The 19683-nt window shown below is 39.2% G+C and overlaps 1 protein-coding gene across 12 annotated transcripts in view; it reads right to left on the bottom strand.

Annotated features, from left to right (window-relative positions):
- Positions 1 to 19683, bottom strand: part of IQCH (IQ motif containing H) — a 218900-nt gene that overhangs the window by 93431 nt on the left and 105786 nt on the right. For 11 of the 12 annotated variants that reach the window (XM_035728097.1, XM_035728098.1, XM_035728099.1 and 8 more), the window contains 2 exons: positions 9710 to 10261; positions 8940 to 9006 (listed from right to left, as the gene is read on the bottom strand). In XM_035728097.1, coding sequence (XP_035583990.1) covers positions 8940 to 9006; positions 9710 to 10261 — 619 coding nt within the window. The remainder of the gene's footprint in view (positions 1 to 8939; positions 9007 to 9709; positions 10262 to 19683) is intronic. The other variant, XM_035728101.1, reaches the window with a different exon arrangement.

Below are 19683 nucleotides of genomic sequence, written 5' to 3'. Positions count from 1 at the left end.
TTTGCTTTATGCAGATGACCTTAAGAACTACAGAGGCAGAAGGACAAATAGCTTGTTCGAGTTATTTTTGAAAAATTATTAATTTCTAAAATAGGTTGGGGAACCCTTCCACATATGAAAGCGTAGACCGCTGCAGACAATGCCATCTTGATGTGTGATTGCAGTACTGGGACTCTTAGGATTTTGCCTATGTATAATTCTATCTATATTCAGATAAATGTTTAGGAAGATGTCTTGTGAATAACTTCTATATCCAAACTATAAGAAGGCAGGAAAAATGCCTAAAGAATAAAGTATGATTAAGAAAAATGCCGGAGAGCATTCCACGGATGCATTCCCTTTCAAAAGCAAAGATAAAAGGCAGTGTGAGATGTCTCATTAAGATGATGTCCAATTTAAAATATAAAGGATGTCTGATCACTTTGTTGCCGCATGTGAGTAAGTCTGTGTTTCAATCAAGTGCTGGAGGTCAGTTTTCCAACAAATTACTTGGTACCTCTGTTACCACTGATCAAGGACGCATTTAAAATGTCTATGCAGAATTATGACAGAACTGGTTACTCAGTTAACCCTACAAATACGCCCATTTTAAAGAACTGAATGTTAGTAATCTCAGAACACTGTTATAGAGGTTCACATGAAGTAACAGATATGAAGACATTTTGTAAACTGTGAAGTGCTGTGCAAACATAAGGTATTTTAATATTATGGGGTATATGTGCTTCCAAGGCCCATAACAAGAACAAATCTTGTGGCGAGCCACAGACCATTCTACATGGACAAGGTACAATGCAGTGAACATTGCCATCAGCAGAGCAGAAGCTGGGAGTCGATTTTTTTAAAAAGTCGGATTTATTATGTTTCGTACACCCACAAAAGTACGTGTTGACATCCAGGTGAAAAGATGCTCATCAATGCTGGCAGTACATATATTAAATCCAATAGTGACTTAACCACTAAGCTATTGGCAAGGATGTTGTGGCCTTGGGGAACTCAGCAGACGTGCCCAGTGGCAATGAACCATCACATTTCGAATATAATCTGCAGAGACATGGGTACTTCAAAGGTCAGATAGAAACACGGGGGAGTTTTGAGACATCATCTACTTCAACCCTGTTATGTTATAGATAAGAAAAACCAGGGTAAGTGCCTTGTCTCTTGTCCAAGATCACATAAACCTACAAATTACTGTACAGTTCAGATAGGACATATTTAGCTCTTGCATAAATGTGGTTGCATAAAAGAAGAGAGAGGCAAGACTCCAAATGTGAGCAGAGAACTCCAGAAGGGACAAAGAGCCTCTGCCTCTTTTCTCACTTTTATTTCCAATTATTGCAGCAGGCAGAATAATGGCCCTCCAGAGATGTCCATGTCCTCATCCCAGCAACCTGCGAATATGTTAGGTTACCTGGCAAAGGGGAAATAAAGTTGCAAATGGAATTAAGGTTGCTAATCGGCTGACCTTAAAATAGGGGGATTATCCTGGATTATTTGGCTATACCCAGTGTAATGACAAGGGTCCTTAAAAGTGGAAGAGGGAGGCAGGAGAGGAGAGAATTAGAGAAGCTGTGACTATAGAAGAAAGGCACATAGAGATGCTTGTTGCTGGCTTTAAAGATGGAGAAAGGGGGCCAAGGGCTCTCCTCATTTACGCCTTTGTGGGCAGCTTCTAGAAGCTGGAAAGGGTAAAGAAATTATTCTCCCCTAGAACTTCTAGAAGGAGTGCAGTCCTGCTGACACCTTGATTTTTAGCCCCTCTCAGACTTCTGAACTACAGAATTATTGCTCGAAGGCAATACACTTCTATTGTTTAAGCCACTAAACTTGTGGGAACTTGTTAAAGGGTGATAGAAAATGGATACGATGCCTACCTTCCATGTTCTTCTTTCAACTTTTATAAAATGGGGTCTCTGATCTGGAGAACTTGTGGGAATTCAAAGAGTGGTGAGTGGGACCTGTAGCTTTTTCTAGGTCCTCATCAGCCTAGGAGAAAACAGCCCTGGCATAAAGGGGCACTCTTTCTTCCTTACCACTGGAGAGAGGGACCCAGCCTCTTTCCTTATGGCCATCCCCATCACATGGGAAAATATTCCATCTTTTCTCAAAATGTTATCACCTCTGCTTCACGTCAAAGGAGGGTACCTGAGAGATGCTTCTGTGAAGTTATCCAACTACCTTCGCTGTTCTGCCAAACCAAGGATGCTCACCAGTTGTTGCTTACTATCATTCCTCCACCTTCATCTCTGCATTTGTCTCCTGTCTCATCCCTATCTCCACTCCCACGCAAACTCCTATCAGATGATGCTAATTGCCCCTTTGCATCCAGGAAACTAGCTCTGCTGGATTGGCTTTTCCTTTGCAGAAACCACAGAAACCCACAAGCAAGGCCTTGCTCACAGTGACTGTGCCTCCTTGGGGCTGGTATGTGACAGGCCCCTGTTGTTGTGTCGGAGCACATGTTCTGGAACAGCCTGCTCATCACCCTGTGATTGATTTCTACTTCCTTTTGTCACCTGGTCCTATTCCTTACAGGGTACCCAAGGCAGAGAAGAGGTTAACAAGGGACTACTGGTTACCAAGAAGTTGTCATTTATCTGATCACCCTGGCCTAAGATGGTAGTCAACCAGGCCTCAATCTGATGGACTGGAGCAGTAGGTCTCAACTATTTGCCCGTTTTGAAACACGTGCTGTGTGATATTCACATGCATCCCCCAATCCTAGGGGCCAACACCAGGTGACGATAGCAGTAGCTGTCACCCCAACCCTTTCCCTTCCATTCAAGAAAGCATACTGGATAGAAGCTGAGCAAAGTGACATCATTATAGAGGCGATCTTGAATTACTCCAATTCGCAAGAAAAGTTAACGTTACCCAACTTTGGTACTCTAATCATAAAAATGTTCAGGGAACATGTGACATATGTCACAACTGATTGCCCATCAGCATACTGCAGTCATCCAGAGAAATGTGATCGAGGCATTATGGTTATACCTAGGTTCTAATTACTTGTGCAACTGTGAAAACACAAGCTACTGAGATCAAAGATTAAAAGATAGTAAGAGAGACACCTATCTGGGTTCTTTATGTATGTATGTAGTATACGCAGTGCCAGTTTGATGAAAATAAAACTGAGCATTGTTTTGGGGGGATACTACTGAGGGGGATTAGGGAATTTTGTGATGGGGATGTAGAAAACACAGGAGGTGCTCAAGTATTTGTTGAGTGTTGAAAACATTCTCAAACTAAACTGGCCAAATGGATTCTGTACGGTTGTGGAAAGAGTGAAGACTTGGGGTGCCTGGGTAATACAGTCTGTTGAGTGTTCAACTCTTGGTGTCAGCTCAGGTCATGATCTCAGGGTTGTGAGATCAAGCTCTGCTTTGGGCTCCACACTCACTCAGCGGGGAGTCTGCTTGGGATTCTCTCCCTCCCTCTGCTCATGCACTCTCTCTCTCTCAAATAAACAAATCTTTAAAAAAGAGAGAGAGAGAGAGAGAAGGAAGAATTTCTCTTATTTGAACTTTTTATCAGTGACTTTATCAGCGACTGGCCCGTGATAAAGTCACCATGGAGCTAAGGCCAGTGATTCTCAAAGCAATGTCTAGAGACTGTAGAAGGTCCTGAGACCCTTTTAGGGAGTCTGGAAGGTCGAAACTATTTTCAAAATAATACTAGGATGATAACCTTTTTCACAAAATGCAAAAAAATTATTGATAGGATTTCAAATTCCACATTGTAACTAACAGAAGAATTCCCATCCACTATTGAGTTTTGGTATATAATCAAAGAAGAATATACGCAATTGTCTGAAAAGGCTATAAATGCATAAAACAGTTTTCCCTTTTCCAAATAGTTATCTCTGTAGGGGATCTCTGTTTTCTTCATAAGCTTCAATCAAAACAACATATTGCAACAGACTGAATCCAGAAATAGATATGAGAATCTAACCATTTTCTATTAAGAGATTTGCTAACTTGTCAACCAACGCAACTCTTTTCATTAAATTTTTTTGTTTGGGAAAATAAAGTTTTTTTTAACAAAAATATGTTATTTAGGTTACATTGGTAACTGATTCATTGTTGTTATTTTAGATTTTATTTTAGTTTTTTTATTTGACAGAGAGGGAACACAAGCAGGGGGAGTGGAAGAGGAAGAAGCAGGCTCCTCGCTGAGCAGGGAGCCTGATGCAAGACTCGATCCCATGACCCTGAGATCATAACCTGAGCCAAAGGCAGATGCTTAACCAACTGAGCCACCAAGGCACCCCTATTGTTGTTGTTTTAAAGTAAATTAAATATTTTTAAAGTTTCTCAATTTTAGTTTCCAGTACAGTATGTATTGATAGATACAACCTATGGAAACAATGCTTATTAGGGTTCTCAATTGTTGTTACAAGTATAAGTTTGAGAACAGCTGAACAAACATTTTAATATTTTTATGACAATGAAGGCGATGACAAAGAGTATAGTTTTATCTTAGTAAATGCAAGACTTTTTATACCATATCCTAATACTAATCCATTTCATGAAGAGCTCATGAGCTGGTGTTTAGTGCTGCTGCTGCACTTCATGGTGCAACATCAGATAGCTCAAGGCCAACTGTGTAACTTAATATTACAGGGTCATGGGGCCAACTCTGGTCTAACTAATTAAGGAGTGTTGATTTGAATTACTTGGATGAATATAACATCGAGGAATACAATGTGTTTTCATCTTAATTCGGGCTGAAAAGGAATTGGACAGTTTAAGTGCACTTTGTTTCTGATCTCAAAGGATGTGTATATTTTGGGGAACTGTATCTGGGAGATCTTGGCAGTACCTCTGTCTCAAGGATCTAGTATAGCAATGCCATAACTGAACTGTGGATTCCATAGCTAACTTGCCAAAATACATGTTGAAGACCATGAAGATGTGACTGAAAGTCCCAATTTCTTAGCCCTAAGAACAAAGTCTATTGTGTCTTTGAGTTGTCAACCCAAAAATGAGAAAGCAGAAAGATGTCAGTGTGCTTGGAGACATAGTAAGAATGTGATTTCAGAGGTAACACTCTTGGCTGTGGTCCTCCACCCTTGCCCCTGTTCACAAAGGGAGGTGACATCCGGTTCTTATCTTTCCATAAAAGGGAGTGGGGTTAGGGAGCTACTGTCTCATGAACATTTGGGATAGGGTCAGTTATACACAAAACTTAGTGTATACTAAGTTTTCCTATTTTTAAGGCCTCCGTGATAGTACAGAGCAGCAGAAAAATGCTGTTCTTTCACGACACTCACAACAACAGAATTCACAACTTTATGGAAGGGAGTATCTTGGAGACCCCTAATGGTGTTTGCTCCAAGGATAATTTGCTGAAGTAATGCACAGAGGGGGAAAAAAAATGAAGCTGAACTATATAGATTCCTTTTAGCCATTAAATAAACTGGCAATGAAATAAAAGATTACATAGAGAAAAGGGAAAATCCCACCTCAATAATTCCCTATTTTTATTTTAAAAGAGGAAGAGAAGTAAGGGAGGAAACTCATCACTGGGGGGTTTAATTGGCTGGCGGTGCCTCATATACCTGCCCACGGCATCAGAGCCCCATACTTGGCCTAGCTCATTTAATGTCAATATATTTTAAAATGTCACTGAGTTTAAGTGTAGCACCAAATGATGTACTGTAATAAAGGAGCATGGGGGTTAAATTAAAAGTGGAGGAAATAACTTGGCCAAAGAAACTGGAAGCAGAATTAGTCCTAGGTTTTATTTAGACCTCTGATTTTTCTAGAGGTATTAGGATTCTTTGTTGCAGTTCTTTCTTATTTGACTGATAGATTTTGCTTAAAATAGACCCTAGTATTCTATTCCTGCTATGAACCATAGTAGATTATTGTTATATTTTTGTATTTCATTGTATTTCATTAATAAAAATGATAAAAATATCTAATATCCAATTAAGAGATTAGCCTATATACTCTGAAAAGGATGAGGTTTTTTTCTATCATCCTATGAAATTACAAGGCTGATCAGTTTCTTTGGACAATTAATCAACAGCATCCCACCTCTCCTGTTTGTTAAAAAGAGCTAAAACTTTGTTACATCTAGGAATACTACCCAAAATACGTAACAGTCAACCATGTTTTATAATTACTCCTTTCAAAGAGGAGTACTCTGCAATGTGTAATTGTCTTAATGTTCATATTATCAAGCCATATACTTGAAAATACATGATAAATATTTTGTGGTCAAAGGCATTACTGAAGACATTACTGTGGTCCTCTACGTGATCATCAGTTTGGAGAATGCAATTATTCTTGTGTGTGCAAAACTGCATAAACAAATAACCGAATGCCTATAACTGCAATATACTGTATAGTTATCAGCTACGAATCTTTCATTTTTAGGGTTCAAACAAGTTAGTGCAGCCCTAATTGGCTAGTGACATGGCGTAATTATCTCTAGGGCTAATTCTACGCCAGAATTGATTGCAAATCTCCTGTAGAAAGAGAAAAAGCGGACAAGGCTGTGATTTGTATTAAATGCCTACCTGAACCTTACATGTCTACCAAGTCATTTTGATTAGTGAATCCCTCTCAACTCTGAAAACAAAATTACTATATTGAATAGATTTTGGGGGACACGTGTTTGGAGGGAAAAAAGGGCTTTACTTTTATCTACTTTTGTTTTCATGAATTGTCCCTAGTACAGGAGACAAAGTAGGCATGTTGTGACTAGCTAAAATCTTCAAGAATTCTGAAAGTGGTGCACACAAAAGAGGTATACCATAATCATTTTTTAAATGGTTTGAGAATTATGTCTGTGGAATAAGTATGAGGTGACAGGTTAACGTTATTTAAACCTAAATTTAATTTAATAGCCACAGGTTATTTTATAAAACCTACAGCATAGGTTATAGAAACAAATACTATTTGATCAGAGCCCATGTATTATTCTCTTGTGAAAATGTGTAATTGGGCTTTTTAAATGGTCAGCTGAGAAAAATATATATGCTTAGTCTTATCTCTTGGAAGATATATGATTAGCAATTATTCTTTAAAATGGGTTATTACGTTGTTAACAAAAATTACTACAATATGGAAGACTTTCAGATTTATTATGTGTTTAATTAAGCTGAGAATATGTTTTATAGAAGAAAACTAGTTTTAATATCAGATCTAAAATAATGCAATTCTAGTTTTGGACCAGGTTATTTTTCTACCTAATCTACATCCAGCAAACCCTTTTGGAATTTTAAAACATTTTCATTTAAAATTATTCTTTATTATCCAGTTTAGATTACTGCCCGTTATTTTCAAAATATTACCTCTTTGGACAACGGCTCTTTTCTATCAGACTTTTCTGCACGGCTGACTACCCTGGGGTTTTGAAGGGTGACAGGTAGAAGGAGGAGTTTGTGGAAATTGTGCCTGTGAAACCTTCGTGCTGTCAACATTGCAAAGTGGGGGTCTTGTTCTATTTCTAGTTTTGAATGAAATAGAGAACACAAAACAAAATTTCCCACATAATACCAGGTCAGGGCCACAATTAGTTGCAGAAGCAAAAGGCTCTTGCACCTTATTCCAAGGGACTCGAGTCTGTTAATTGTGTGTGCAATTAGCCTCTCTGGTGGTAATCAATTACAAGTGCAATTTCTGAGTGTGAACTAATTTTGTGTGCAAAACTAGTCCCAGCAAAACAAAACCCAACTTGAAATGAAATTCAGATCTGTCTTACCTCACTTACATCCTAAGAAGGAACTAATTTCTTCTGTGAGCCATAAAAAGACCCAAACTAAAAGGCTCTGTGCAGCTCTAACATATTTTCTTAACTTTTCTGTAAGCACTCTAGGTTCTAGGAAAGTTTGCATTAATTTATCACTACTAATATTTTACTAATTTAAAAGATAATAATATTTATATAATAATTTTAGTGTTGGTTTATTTTTTTATATTACTGTTTAAATATGTTATGCTCTATACTATGCATAAGTACACACACTTATACTCACAGAGGGGCACAAATAAATTGCAATCCAGAATTCTATTACTATAGATCACTTAATGCATCGCTCTATTTAAAAGGCCTTAACAAAGAGCCCTATGTAATATGAAGATGTGATACCAAGTCAGCTTGGGAAGCTTGGTCTCACCAAGGAAATTTTTAGCACACTAGGTAGATTAAAAAGCAAAACAAAACAAAACAAATAAGCAAGCAAGCAATCCCACACATTTTGACAGCAGCTCGTGTTTTAAAGGAACTTCCAGTGCAGACTTCTGAGATTCCCAGTGTCATTTTGGCATACCTATTTTACTACTGTGTTGCAGACAACAGCTTTTAAGTTCCCCAATTCATAAATGTAATTAAATAATTACATTAGTGCTAATTAACATGAAACTGCAGATTATTTAAGCGCAAAAAACACTATTCAACTTCTTAATTATTCTTGTTCACACAGCATTTCCTTTTGCTCAGGCGCCCTAGGTGCAAATAAAGCATCCCATCTGCTCGTAATTAGAACTAAATAATTTCAGAGAATGTAGCTTATCATTTTGACTGCACATTTGATTAAAAACAGTGTACAAGCAATATCCTGGCTTATTGGCGTAACAGCAACAACACACGCAAGCCTGTGTTCTATCATTAAAGAAGATCGAAAACATTATCTGTTATTTCAGGGGGAAAAATACAACTTTTTAGTTCATTTCATACAGATGAAAGCGAGTTACAGCAAATCACCTCTCCACTGAATAGCAGCCCCCACATAATGACTTTATTTGCTTAATCCCCAAATTAAACGCCGTTTCAAGCGAGGGCCCTGTGTTATTACTCTCATCATGTCGAGAACATTTTCCTGCCGAGACCAATTTGAATAAAACAAGGGGCCTTCCTTGAACTCAATCAAGGAGCCATAATGTGGTGGGTAATAGAGGTTGCTGATAGATTTGCAGGCAAAAGTGTTATACCTAATGATGGGATATGGATAATAGTCCTCCTGGAGGTCCTGATGCGATTCCAGTTGGCTGCCAGATGCTAAAAATCAAGAAGAGCATTGATCAGTGACAGGAAGCTGTAGTGGATTCATCTAGTCAAACTTCAGCTGTTTTTCCACTGTACAGTTAAGCCAGGCATAAATTATATTAATTGATTTAATTACATACTTAAAACATCTTCCCCAATTAATTTAATTAGGTGGCTACATGATGCTACTGGCAGGGGAAGATTAGAGGCAGCTCACTTAATTAACAGAATATGAATGAAAAAAAGAGAAAGCAAACATAAATGAAATTGTGAGCACTAATTAAAAGGCTGTCTGCAAACTTAAATACTTTCTGACAAAGTGGTGACAGCAATGTAGACGAGAGAGGACTTTTTTTTCCCTAGCAAATTAAAGTGCCAGAAGGTATATATAGGGAGAAAAGGTAGTGCAGTTAAAACATTGATTTTCTGACAGAATGACAATAGTCAAAGTGAAGGGACTTTTTTTTTTTCTATAGAAAAAAATTGCAATAGATTTTACAGGTGCAAAAGCCAGATTCCTGATTAGGGCTAAAATATGATGTACAAACACATGTAGGGTTTGTGCATCATACACGAAGAGCAGAAGGCGAGCGAGGTTGACGAGGAGGGTAGTTGGAGAGAGAAAGGGAAGATAAAGAGACAACTTATTGCAATCGCTCAAGCAAGAAATGTCTAGAAAAAGAGGTCTGCCTTAACAGCTGGCAGCCTTGTGTACCTTGGCTCGGATACGGAAATTCTCCAGGTGTCTCTCACGTGATTCCATCAGGGTCTTCTTCACTCGGGTCTTATGGCAATGTAAGAGCCACGCAATGGAAATCACACCCGATGCCCACTTCTGCTGGCGATAGATGAGGAAGAATTTTCTTGCCTTGAAGCATTTCCATGTGGCTTGGATCTTGTTGGCAGCCTCTGACCTTCCATCTTGGCCCTTGTACCTTTGCCCTGGAAGATTTAACATCATCTGGATACGAAGTGGGTTCTCTAACAGTGAGAGAAAGTCGTATCTGGTAAGTTTATTCTTCAGCTCAAACTCCGGAAGGAAGGCTACCAAATTGTTCCCTTTTATTTTAACTTCTGGTATTGCATAGTCCCTGAGAAACTTCTCGATGTGTTCCAAGAGGGAAAAAATACTTCCCCAAGATAAATTAAAATGTTCCTTGAATGCTAAGAAGTCCGGGGCTGTCTTGTCTATGACACCATTATAAATAAAAAAATCAAAATCCCATGGTGATTTCACAATTCTCGAAGGTGTTGCGACTTTCATGATCTGTGAAAGTGTCACAAAAGATGAAATAGGATTGCAATCTATTTTAAATGAGTGGTCAAGACATGCACTATCACATTGTCATTTATCAATGCTGAGAAGATGTGGATCCCAGTTTTGACTTACATACATGGCATAATTGGAAAGTCTGGCTAGTATATATCATGAAACTCATCACCAGAAGAATATCTTAGAGGTCACTCAAAACTATTACCTTTTTTATAAAAGTGTTATAAAATCACTCAAGGAAACTGATCATATAAAAGTTTACTCTGCTATGGTCAGCTGACCCCATAATCTCTGTGATCTACTTTTTACACATGCATGAATGGAAGCATGTCACTGCCTTCTCATTCATTCGTAAGTTATCCACCAGTCCTGAAAAACAGGGTGAAATCTTTCTTTGCAGTCTGTACAATAACTTCAGATATGCTCATCAAAGCTGTCCCATCTCTCTGACTTTCTAACAGGCCATCAGTTTCCAGCATTTACAGTTCTTCTGCCACCTTCTGTTAATATCCAAGAGTGATTTTTACAAGGAGCGTTATGCTGTGTGTGATCACCCTTGCCACCCCCTAGGTTTCTCTCGACATATGTTCTTTTATTCTTAAATCTGGTAGCTTCTTAGGGGACATACCTGGAGTTGTCCCCAGATAGAGAGAATCTGAAATCTCATAATGAATTAAACTAAAGAAGCATTGGCTTTTTCATTTTGCTTCTCTCCATACTGATCGAAATTTTAAGACATATAAACATATCACATTTATTTTTAAATGTCAAGAAGGTTCTCTAAGAATGGGATGATGGACAGTTTTCTTCCTTATACTTTTCTGCATGAAAAAAATGGAATAAATGTGATTTAAAAATAAAATCAGAAGAGGTTTGGATGACAACAGCAATATATATCACACATATCCCTTAAAAAAAAAGAAAGAAAAGGAAATTGTGTTGTGTCTGTGTCTGGTGTGAAATCACTACATTTCATCATTGAAACCTGTTGCACTAGAAAAATAGATACTCTGCCCCATGGTCTAAATGTTCCTAATGGCCTGGGGCAGGGGGAGGCATAGATATTTCACACCCTGCCTTCTCCTCTGCAAGCCAGGTATCAGCTTACTGTACTGATTACTTCTTGCTTAGGGATTTAAGGAACAGATTGTCTTCAGCATGTCAGCATTTATAGATGTATAAGCCCATCTTTACCAAATTGTAGGATTATATTGCTCTCTGCATTTTGAAGAGTTTTCAGAGAACTCAAAGAAAAAGACCCAAGTAATTAATCAATAACTACTGTACCACAGTACTGTATTGAGTATTACTGTTAGATTGTTCATGGTTTGTCTTTACTAAACAAGTATTAACTGACATTCATTAACAAATTCAAGGCAGAAAGCTATCTAAAAGAAAAGTAAGCCGAGAGATGATTTACAATTAAAGGACAATAAGCAAACACATTTTTTTTTTTTAAATAAAGAAAAGAAAACCTTCAAATTCTTTTTCTTTCCTCAGGTTCTGGGCAGTGGAATCGTTAGACTGTCATCTCAAGTAAAAATGCAAAAAAGGAAGTGTTAAGTCCAAGAGGGGGAATTTCCTTGAATTTTAGAGGCTGACTTTTCAACAGCAGTAAGCTTTTGTCTACTCTTAAGAGTTGTTATAGGCATAGGAATGATGGGAAAAGCCTTCTTGCCAAGACTCTCACCCTTTCTGATCTTCTTAACGCACCAAGTAAGGATACAAACTGTCTGGCGGATGAAGACAAATTCCTTCGTCTTGGATGGGCAAGAGAGAGTTGGAGAAGTAATGTGTCCTGTAGCAGACATCAGTGCTGGTAGGAGGAGCCACAATGGATGGAAGACAAGTGGCACGTGTCCCAACAGAAATGGCCCGTGGTCGCATTTCTGCCTCCCTTCAAGAATGGAGTCTGATGGTAGGAAGGTTAGAATTCAGAGAAGAATGACCAGGCTTCATGAGCGAGGAACAGACACGTATAGTCAACACCAATGGACATGTCTGCAGCTGGCTGGTCCTGCCAGTCACATGTTGGACCCTGTTGACAAGACCCTGAGACTTCTCAAAGAAGTGCATCCCTGGACAGGAGGTTTGCCGGGTAATCTGGTTTCCTTGGAGCTATGAAAATTATTTTGAAATTCCTTCTCTTTACAGAGACTCCCGTGGAATTGGGGCCATCAGTGAAAATGGAGCGAGCTTGGGAGAAGATTTTGAAAGGAGAGGCCTCTCAGGTCACTCTCAGGCAGTGCCTTCCAAAGGCATAGGCCTAAGGCATCCATGTACAGCAGCAAATACTTTTCAGAACTTTGGAAAGAATAGCCCTGGCGTGGGGATGGGGTTCCAGAGTTTAACCGTGGCTGTTATAGAACAAAGGGAGTATACCTCCCTACCTTCTTGGATGATATTCTGGTAAAGACCTGTTCTCAAAGGAAACACACTCTTGGACATCAAATAGACCACTCAGGCACGGGGAAGCTATGGGTTTGGAGTCAGCTAAAGCATCACTGTAGTACATCTGTCACAGAGAATGCCACACTTGGGAGCACTTCATACTTAGAGCTGGAAAAGACATGTCTCTCAAGAGAAAGCCTTCCCAAATTAAAGCGGTGCATCAGCATTGTGGGATCCATTGAGCAGGTAAAGACAAAGCTGCTTCACGGCCTGCTAGGAATAAGAGCCCTGATTAAAGGTCATGCCATGCTTCAGATTCTGGTTCCTTCTGTTATTCTTCCTTTTCTATTTACCTCCATGAACTTGTCTACAGTTAAATAATTGCCTGCCATCTTTCCCTCCTTCTACCTTCCTTCTTTCTATTCCCTCCTTCTATTCCTTCCTTCCTGCCTCTCTCCCTCCCTTCCTACTTTTGTTTTTGTTTTTGTTTTGTTTTAAGGTATGCTGTCCTCCCAATGTGATGTTACTGACCCAATAGTAATATTGTTTTCCTTCTAGTGGGGATGGCTCTCTGTCCTGCCATCCACATTGTCTCCTGGTCCTTCCTGAGACCCTGGTCACACCTTTGCCAGAGCCCAAACCCGTGGCCATGGCCTAATTATTAGCATCCTGCTCTAACTAACTGAATCAACTAGCTGGGAAATGCTCTTTATCATTTGCAAAGTGTTATTACTAATTAGGTAATTTTGAGAGTTTCTGGAGCTGTTATTTAGGAAAAATTCTAAATTTAAAACAAACAGGAAGGCAGGATGATGATTACATATGTCGATAAGTCACAGGGCTGAAGCAAAACAGGCCCGGTATTACCTCCTGAACTTCAGAAATAACTGCCACAAAGAAGAACTCTAGGAAAAAGGGATGTGTATTTCTAAGCTGAATGTCTTTACGAGAAATGTTCTGTTCACACATGTGGACAGCATGCGGATGTAGGATTAAACCATAGCTGAGGATTCCTAAATGAGATCTGACCACGATCTCCTGGTGGTAAGTAATCAAGTATTTGGGATAATCCAAATGGATATCATTTTTAGAGAAGCATTTGCCTAGAAAGACAGACTCAATTGCTTTTGAATCCATAAGCTGATGTTCCCTTTCTCGAACACTCACACGTATCTGTTAGTAATTAGCTTTGGCAATTCTTTTGTGTGAAAATGAATAAATTCCTCCTGCCATTATGGCTCTGAGTGCTTAGATTCAGAGTAGGAATGAAGTGACCCTCAGAGGTGGAACGTGCATTATTCCCTGAAAACCAGAGAAGCCACTTGTCTGGCCTGCTCTTTAATCTTTGTCGAGGGTCTGAAATGTGTTAAGTTTTGTACAGAACAGATATCATTACCTCAGATGGCTAGTGTTATTTGAAAGATATAAACAATATTCAGAGAAAGTAGCTGACCCAATCGGGATTTAGGGATTCAGCAGAATTACAGCACTGAATTTCAGAGCGTGATGGATCTTGAAGGTCACTGGCCTTGCCTTTTTACTGAACAAGCTATTATGGACTCAGGGAAATGAGCCTTGGCCCTGAGGTCTGACTAACCTGGGTTCAAGTCCAAGCTCTGCCACTATCTGCTACATACTCTTGGACGAGTTATCATCTGCTATGGATTGAATGTTTTGTGACCCCACAACATTCATACGTGGAAGCCCTGGTCCCCGATGTGATGGTATTTGGAGGTGGGGCCCTTGAGAGGTAATTAGGTCACAAGGGTGGAGGCTTCCTGATGAGATTAGTGCCCTTAGAAGAAGAGACACAAGAGAGATGATGTCTCTGTCATGTGAAGATACAGCGAGAAGGCAGCTGCTTGCAAACCAGGAAGAGGGACCTCACCGGAACCCAACCATACTGGAAACCTGATCTTGGGCTTCCAGCCTCCAGAACTGTGAGTAATAAATGTTTGCTGTTTAAGCCACCCAGCCTATTGTATTTTGCTATGACAGTCCAAGTTAAAACAACATCCTCTCTACACTTAAGTGTTTCTCATCTCTAAAAATGAGGGACCCCCACAGAGTTGCTGTGAAGATCATAGCATGTGTAAAGAACCTCTCACAGTGCCTCACCTCCAGTCCCTGTGGTTATCACCGTAGATAGGAAACTGAGACTCAGAGAGGTTAAGTGATTTGCCCAAGATCACACAGCTAGTTGCCCTTTGGCTCCCCCCATAACATCCGTGCCCACAGCCCTAACTGTCCAGAACTCCCCATATGGCCCCATACCAAGGTGTGCTCTCCTTGTTCAACCTTCCTTTTACCACCTCCTACATCAGAGCCAACCTGGCCCTGACCTGCTGTTTCCTCCTTATTTGGAAAGCAGTCTGTTAAACTAACCCCAGGAACATGCTAATGAACCATGGCATGGTAGGAAAGGGACGGATTTGAAGTGAGAAGACCTAGGATCTAGGCTGTTACCACCTTACTACATGGCCTTGGGAAGTCACTTCTCTTGTGGGATATTAGGGGATCATTCAGAGTGCTTCTGATTTTGACACCCTATGTCTCTCTGACTTAAAGTGTCACCCCTTATGAAAGGCTATGTGTTGTTTAATAAACTCCTGGAGCTAGCAGAGCCAGCAAATCGAAGGCAAACGTCTCCAATAGCATCACCTCATGTACCATGAAAAAGACCTGGGGATTTCCCCCTCCTTTTCTCTTTTTTAAATAGGAAGTTTTTTTTTCTAGAAACTTACACACCACAGTTGAAGAATAGCTGTTTATACCAACTACATGTAAAGGTAGTCACGGGGAGAGAACCCCAAAGAGATATTCCAGCATTTCAGGGTCTGCAAATCAACAAAGCAGTTCTCAGTTCATAGGACCTAGAAACTGCATTTAAGCTGTTAAGTGTCAATTAAAAGTGAGAGTCAGAGTCCCTAAGCTTTATAAAGAGGCTAAAGGGCAAAAATAGAGAACTCACTGAGCAGAGACATATAAAGGAAGAGAATTGTGTGTAAAGGCCACTCAGATCAACAGCAATTTTCTAGGGCTAATTTCTGCAATTGCTTTGAAAGGTATCTTTATTCAAATGAGTCTTCCTGAATTCTGAAACACTTTCTGAGGAGAAAAAAAAAAAAATTCCCACCCCTAGATGTATTCTTCTGGAACAAAACCACTCATTGGATCAAATTCTGGTTGGAGATCAAACAGAACAAAATCGGGAAGATTTTTAAGAGGGATGGACTATATTTTCAGCCAAATGTGATATTTCCTTTTCTAGGGATCTATCTAAGTTTATTGCTGCAATGATTTCATCTTTTCTGCTACCTTTATAATATTTTCTGAGAGAATGCGACATAGTGAAGGACGGCCACTTGGAACAATCATGACTGATGGGTGGACCCTGCCTGGGGTCCGTACTGGGAACCTGGCAGGCGGAGAGTGAAAAGCAGCCTGGATTCCTAAATTTCTGAGAAGAGGCACATCATCATGTTCTCCATGTGGTAAAGTAAGAGCAAGCCTCCAAAAGGACCTCGGTTATCACCAAAGTAAAGTTTGACGTTATGGTTTTCCTGAGGAAAATGTGTGTATAGCAAGTCTGTTGATCCCAGATGCCTAAGGAATACTTACAAAATTCTTACAACATCCCACCTTGTCACCTTCTCTAAACCTACATATGGATGCTGTTTTATTTTCATTTGTAGCACTTATCACTGCCTGACAGTTATATTAAATATCTGCCTTTCTTACTAGAACCTAAGTCCCAAGAGGGCAAAGACTTGGTTTGTTTTGTTCACTGCTACATCCCCAAGGTCTAGTATCCCGCCTGGCACATGATTAAAGGTCAATGGAGATTAGTTGAATGAAAGTATGAATGAAGCTGATAGCCACTTGGGCTGGGTTTACAGCACAAAACTCTTCTATGATCATACAAGTTATTTGCAAAATCATAGCTTGAGTTTTGAAGCACTAATAGACTACTGAAAATGTCCATACCCTGACTAAGGAATTCTACTGCGAGGAAGTTGCTTAAATACAAAGATTTATGTACAAATGTGGAAGATGTTCATGTCAGTTTTATTTATAACAGGAAATGATTTATTTATTAATAATTAGAATAGTTATTAATAATCTGACATTTATAATTTAATATCAAACAATAGGATAATAGCTAAGAAAATTATGGTATATCTTCAAGACAGATTATTATGTAGCCATTCAAAATGTTTTTTTTTAAGATTTTATTTATTTATTTATTTGAGAGAGCGAGAATGAGAGACAAAGAGAGAGCACATGAGAGGGGGGAGGGTCAGAGGGAGAAGCAGACTCCCTGCTGAGCAGGGAGCCTGATGTGGGACTCGATCCCGGGACTCCAGGATCATGACCTGAGCCAAAGGCAGTCGCTTAACCAACTGAGCCACCCAGGCGCCCCATTCAAAATGTTTTATGAAGACTTTTAAGTCCTATATATAAAGGCTTATGATAAATTGTTAGGAGAAAAGAGATGGGTCAGAGTTGAATATATTGAATGATACAACAGAGGGCCATGCCAAAGTTTAAATAACACCAAAGGGATATGGTATTATGGGATTTTGTGTGTGTGTGTGTGTGTGCGTGTGTGTGTGTGTGTGCCTTTCTCCTTTCTGAACCTTCCAAATTTTCTGTGAAGGATCAGGTCATAGTTTGATAAATGAAAAAGATAAAGTAAAAATAATTAAGATTATTTGGTCTTACTGATAACTTAAACTTTTTTTCTGGCATATATAAGTAAAATTGTTAGTCCATGCAATAGAAGTGTACACTTAGATGCCATGAAGACAGATAAAGACAATTTTGTGAGTAGTTTTTCTCAATTACTTCTTACAAGAAAAAAAAATACTGTTTTGCACAAAGAACTGTATAATTTTCATTCACTTTGAAAGTTTCATGTCAAAAATGCATAGGTGAGGGTGGCAGTTGCTAATGAATTAAAGAAAACAGAAATGGTTTCAAATGATGCCACAGGTTTCTGGTTTTGGATTTTCTTTCTTTTCTTCCTTTAAGACGGTAAATTAAATAAGGTTTCATGAGGGAAAGTGAATCTAAAAGAGGAAAGAACAGCCCTAGACTTCCTTCTGAATCTCGTCTTGTATCTTCAGGGTGTAGAACTCAAATTCTTGCCAAAGTACCACCTGCCCTCTCTGTGACCCTTTAGGACAGGACAAGAAGGGAGACTGCGTTGTGCTGGGCACAAAGCCCACCAGGGAGGCATTCTCTGCTCTTCAAGAAGTAGGCTGATTTGGAAAAGTGTCTATTCATGTCCTCTGCCCATTTTTTAAATTGGATTATTTGTTTTTTTGATGTTAGTTGTATAAGTTCTTTATATATTTCTCATACTAGCCCCCTATTGGATAGGTCATTCACAAATATCTTCTCCCTTCAATAGGTTGCCTTTTTGTTTTGTTGATAGTTTTCTTTGCTGTGCAAAAGCTTTTTATTTTTGTGTAGTCACAATGGTTTAATTTTGGTTTTGCTTCCCTTGCCAGAGGAGACATATATCTAGAAAAATGTCTCTGTGGCTGGTGTCAAAGAAATTACTGCCTATGTTTTCTTCCAGAAGACATACAGATGGCCAACAGACACATGAAACAATGCTCAACATCACTAATCATCAGGGAAGTGCACCTAAGAGCTGCAATGAGATATCACCTCACACCTGTCAGAATGGCTAAAATTAAAAATACAAGAAATAACAATTGTTGGTGAGGATTTGGAGAAAAAGGAACCCTCTTGCACTGCTGGTGGGAATGCAGACTGTGCAGCCACAATGGTAAACAGTATGGAATTTCCTCAAAAAATTTAAAAACGTAATTACCACATTATCCTGTAATTCCACTACTGGGTATTTACCCAAAAAACCTAAAGCCACAACTTGGAAAGATACATGCCCCCCTATGTTTATAGCAACATTATTTACAATAGTCAAAATAATGGAAGGTGCCCAAGTGTCCATCCACAGATGAATGGATAAAGAAGATGTGGTATATATATATACAGAATGGAATATTGCTGGGCCATAAAAAAAGAATGCGATCTTGCCATTTGCAACAATGGGGTCTTGCTCTAGAGGGTATAATGCTAAGTGAAATAAGTCAGTCAGAGGAAAACCAGTACCACATGATTTCATTTGTATTTGGAATTTAAGAAACAAATGAACAAAGAAAAAAAGAGACAAACAAAAAAACAGATTCTTAAATACAGAGAACAAACTTGTGGTTGCCAGAGGGGAGGTGTCGGGGGAGGGGGAGGTTGGGTGAAACAGGTGAAGGGGATTAAGGGTACACTTGTGATGAGCACTGAGTAATGTATAGCATTGTTGAATCATTCTATTGTAGACCTGAAACTAATGTAATGTTAATTACACTTCAATAAACATAAAGCAGTGGGCTTATTCCCTTTAGCAGATAGGTCACATTAAAGCTAAAACTGCTGCTAGATACCACCTGGTGGTTTTCAAAGTATATATTTTCAAACCTGGAACACTGTTCAGAAACAATACAATCTGATGGTAAAGAGGGGCACAGTTACCACGGCTGCTGCGGGTTTGAGGGGTCTAGAGCCCCACCTACTGGGAACTTCCACTTTTTTCCTTTTCCTGGGGGTCTTGGGGTGAGCGTTGGAGGCGTTATGGAAGTTTTGTAAAAAACCGAGCTGGTCTACAGAAGGGGGGAAATGAGAGTGGACAGGGGTGGTGTCACTGTCACATATGTTGCCTCATTAAAATAGTTCAACTGACTCAACTGTATAAAATAATCACGATTTTATAACATAAGGATCAAGGGTAATACGCTGGGGAAATACTAAAGAAAGTAACAGTGTTAGAATGACTAAGAAAAGCAAGACCCCAAAATTGACATTAAAAGGTTGTCACCCAAACCTATTCTTTCTATAGCAAAGAAGATTTTACAGCAAGAGGTATGTCTTTCGAAATAGGACTTTCTTTTGTTTCTTCTTTAATTGGAAAAGTTTTGAAAATACAGAAAAGTATAGAAGAA

Source organism: Zalophus californianus, chromosome 6, assembly GCF_009762305.2.
Source record: "Zalophus californianus isolate mZalCal1 chromosome 6, mZalCal1.pri.v2, whole genome shotgun sequence".
Lineage (NCBI taxonomy): Eukaryota > Metazoa > Chordata > Mammalia > Carnivora > Otariidae > Zalophus > Zalophus californianus.
This window is presented reverse-complemented; position numbering and strand designations above follow the sequence as displayed.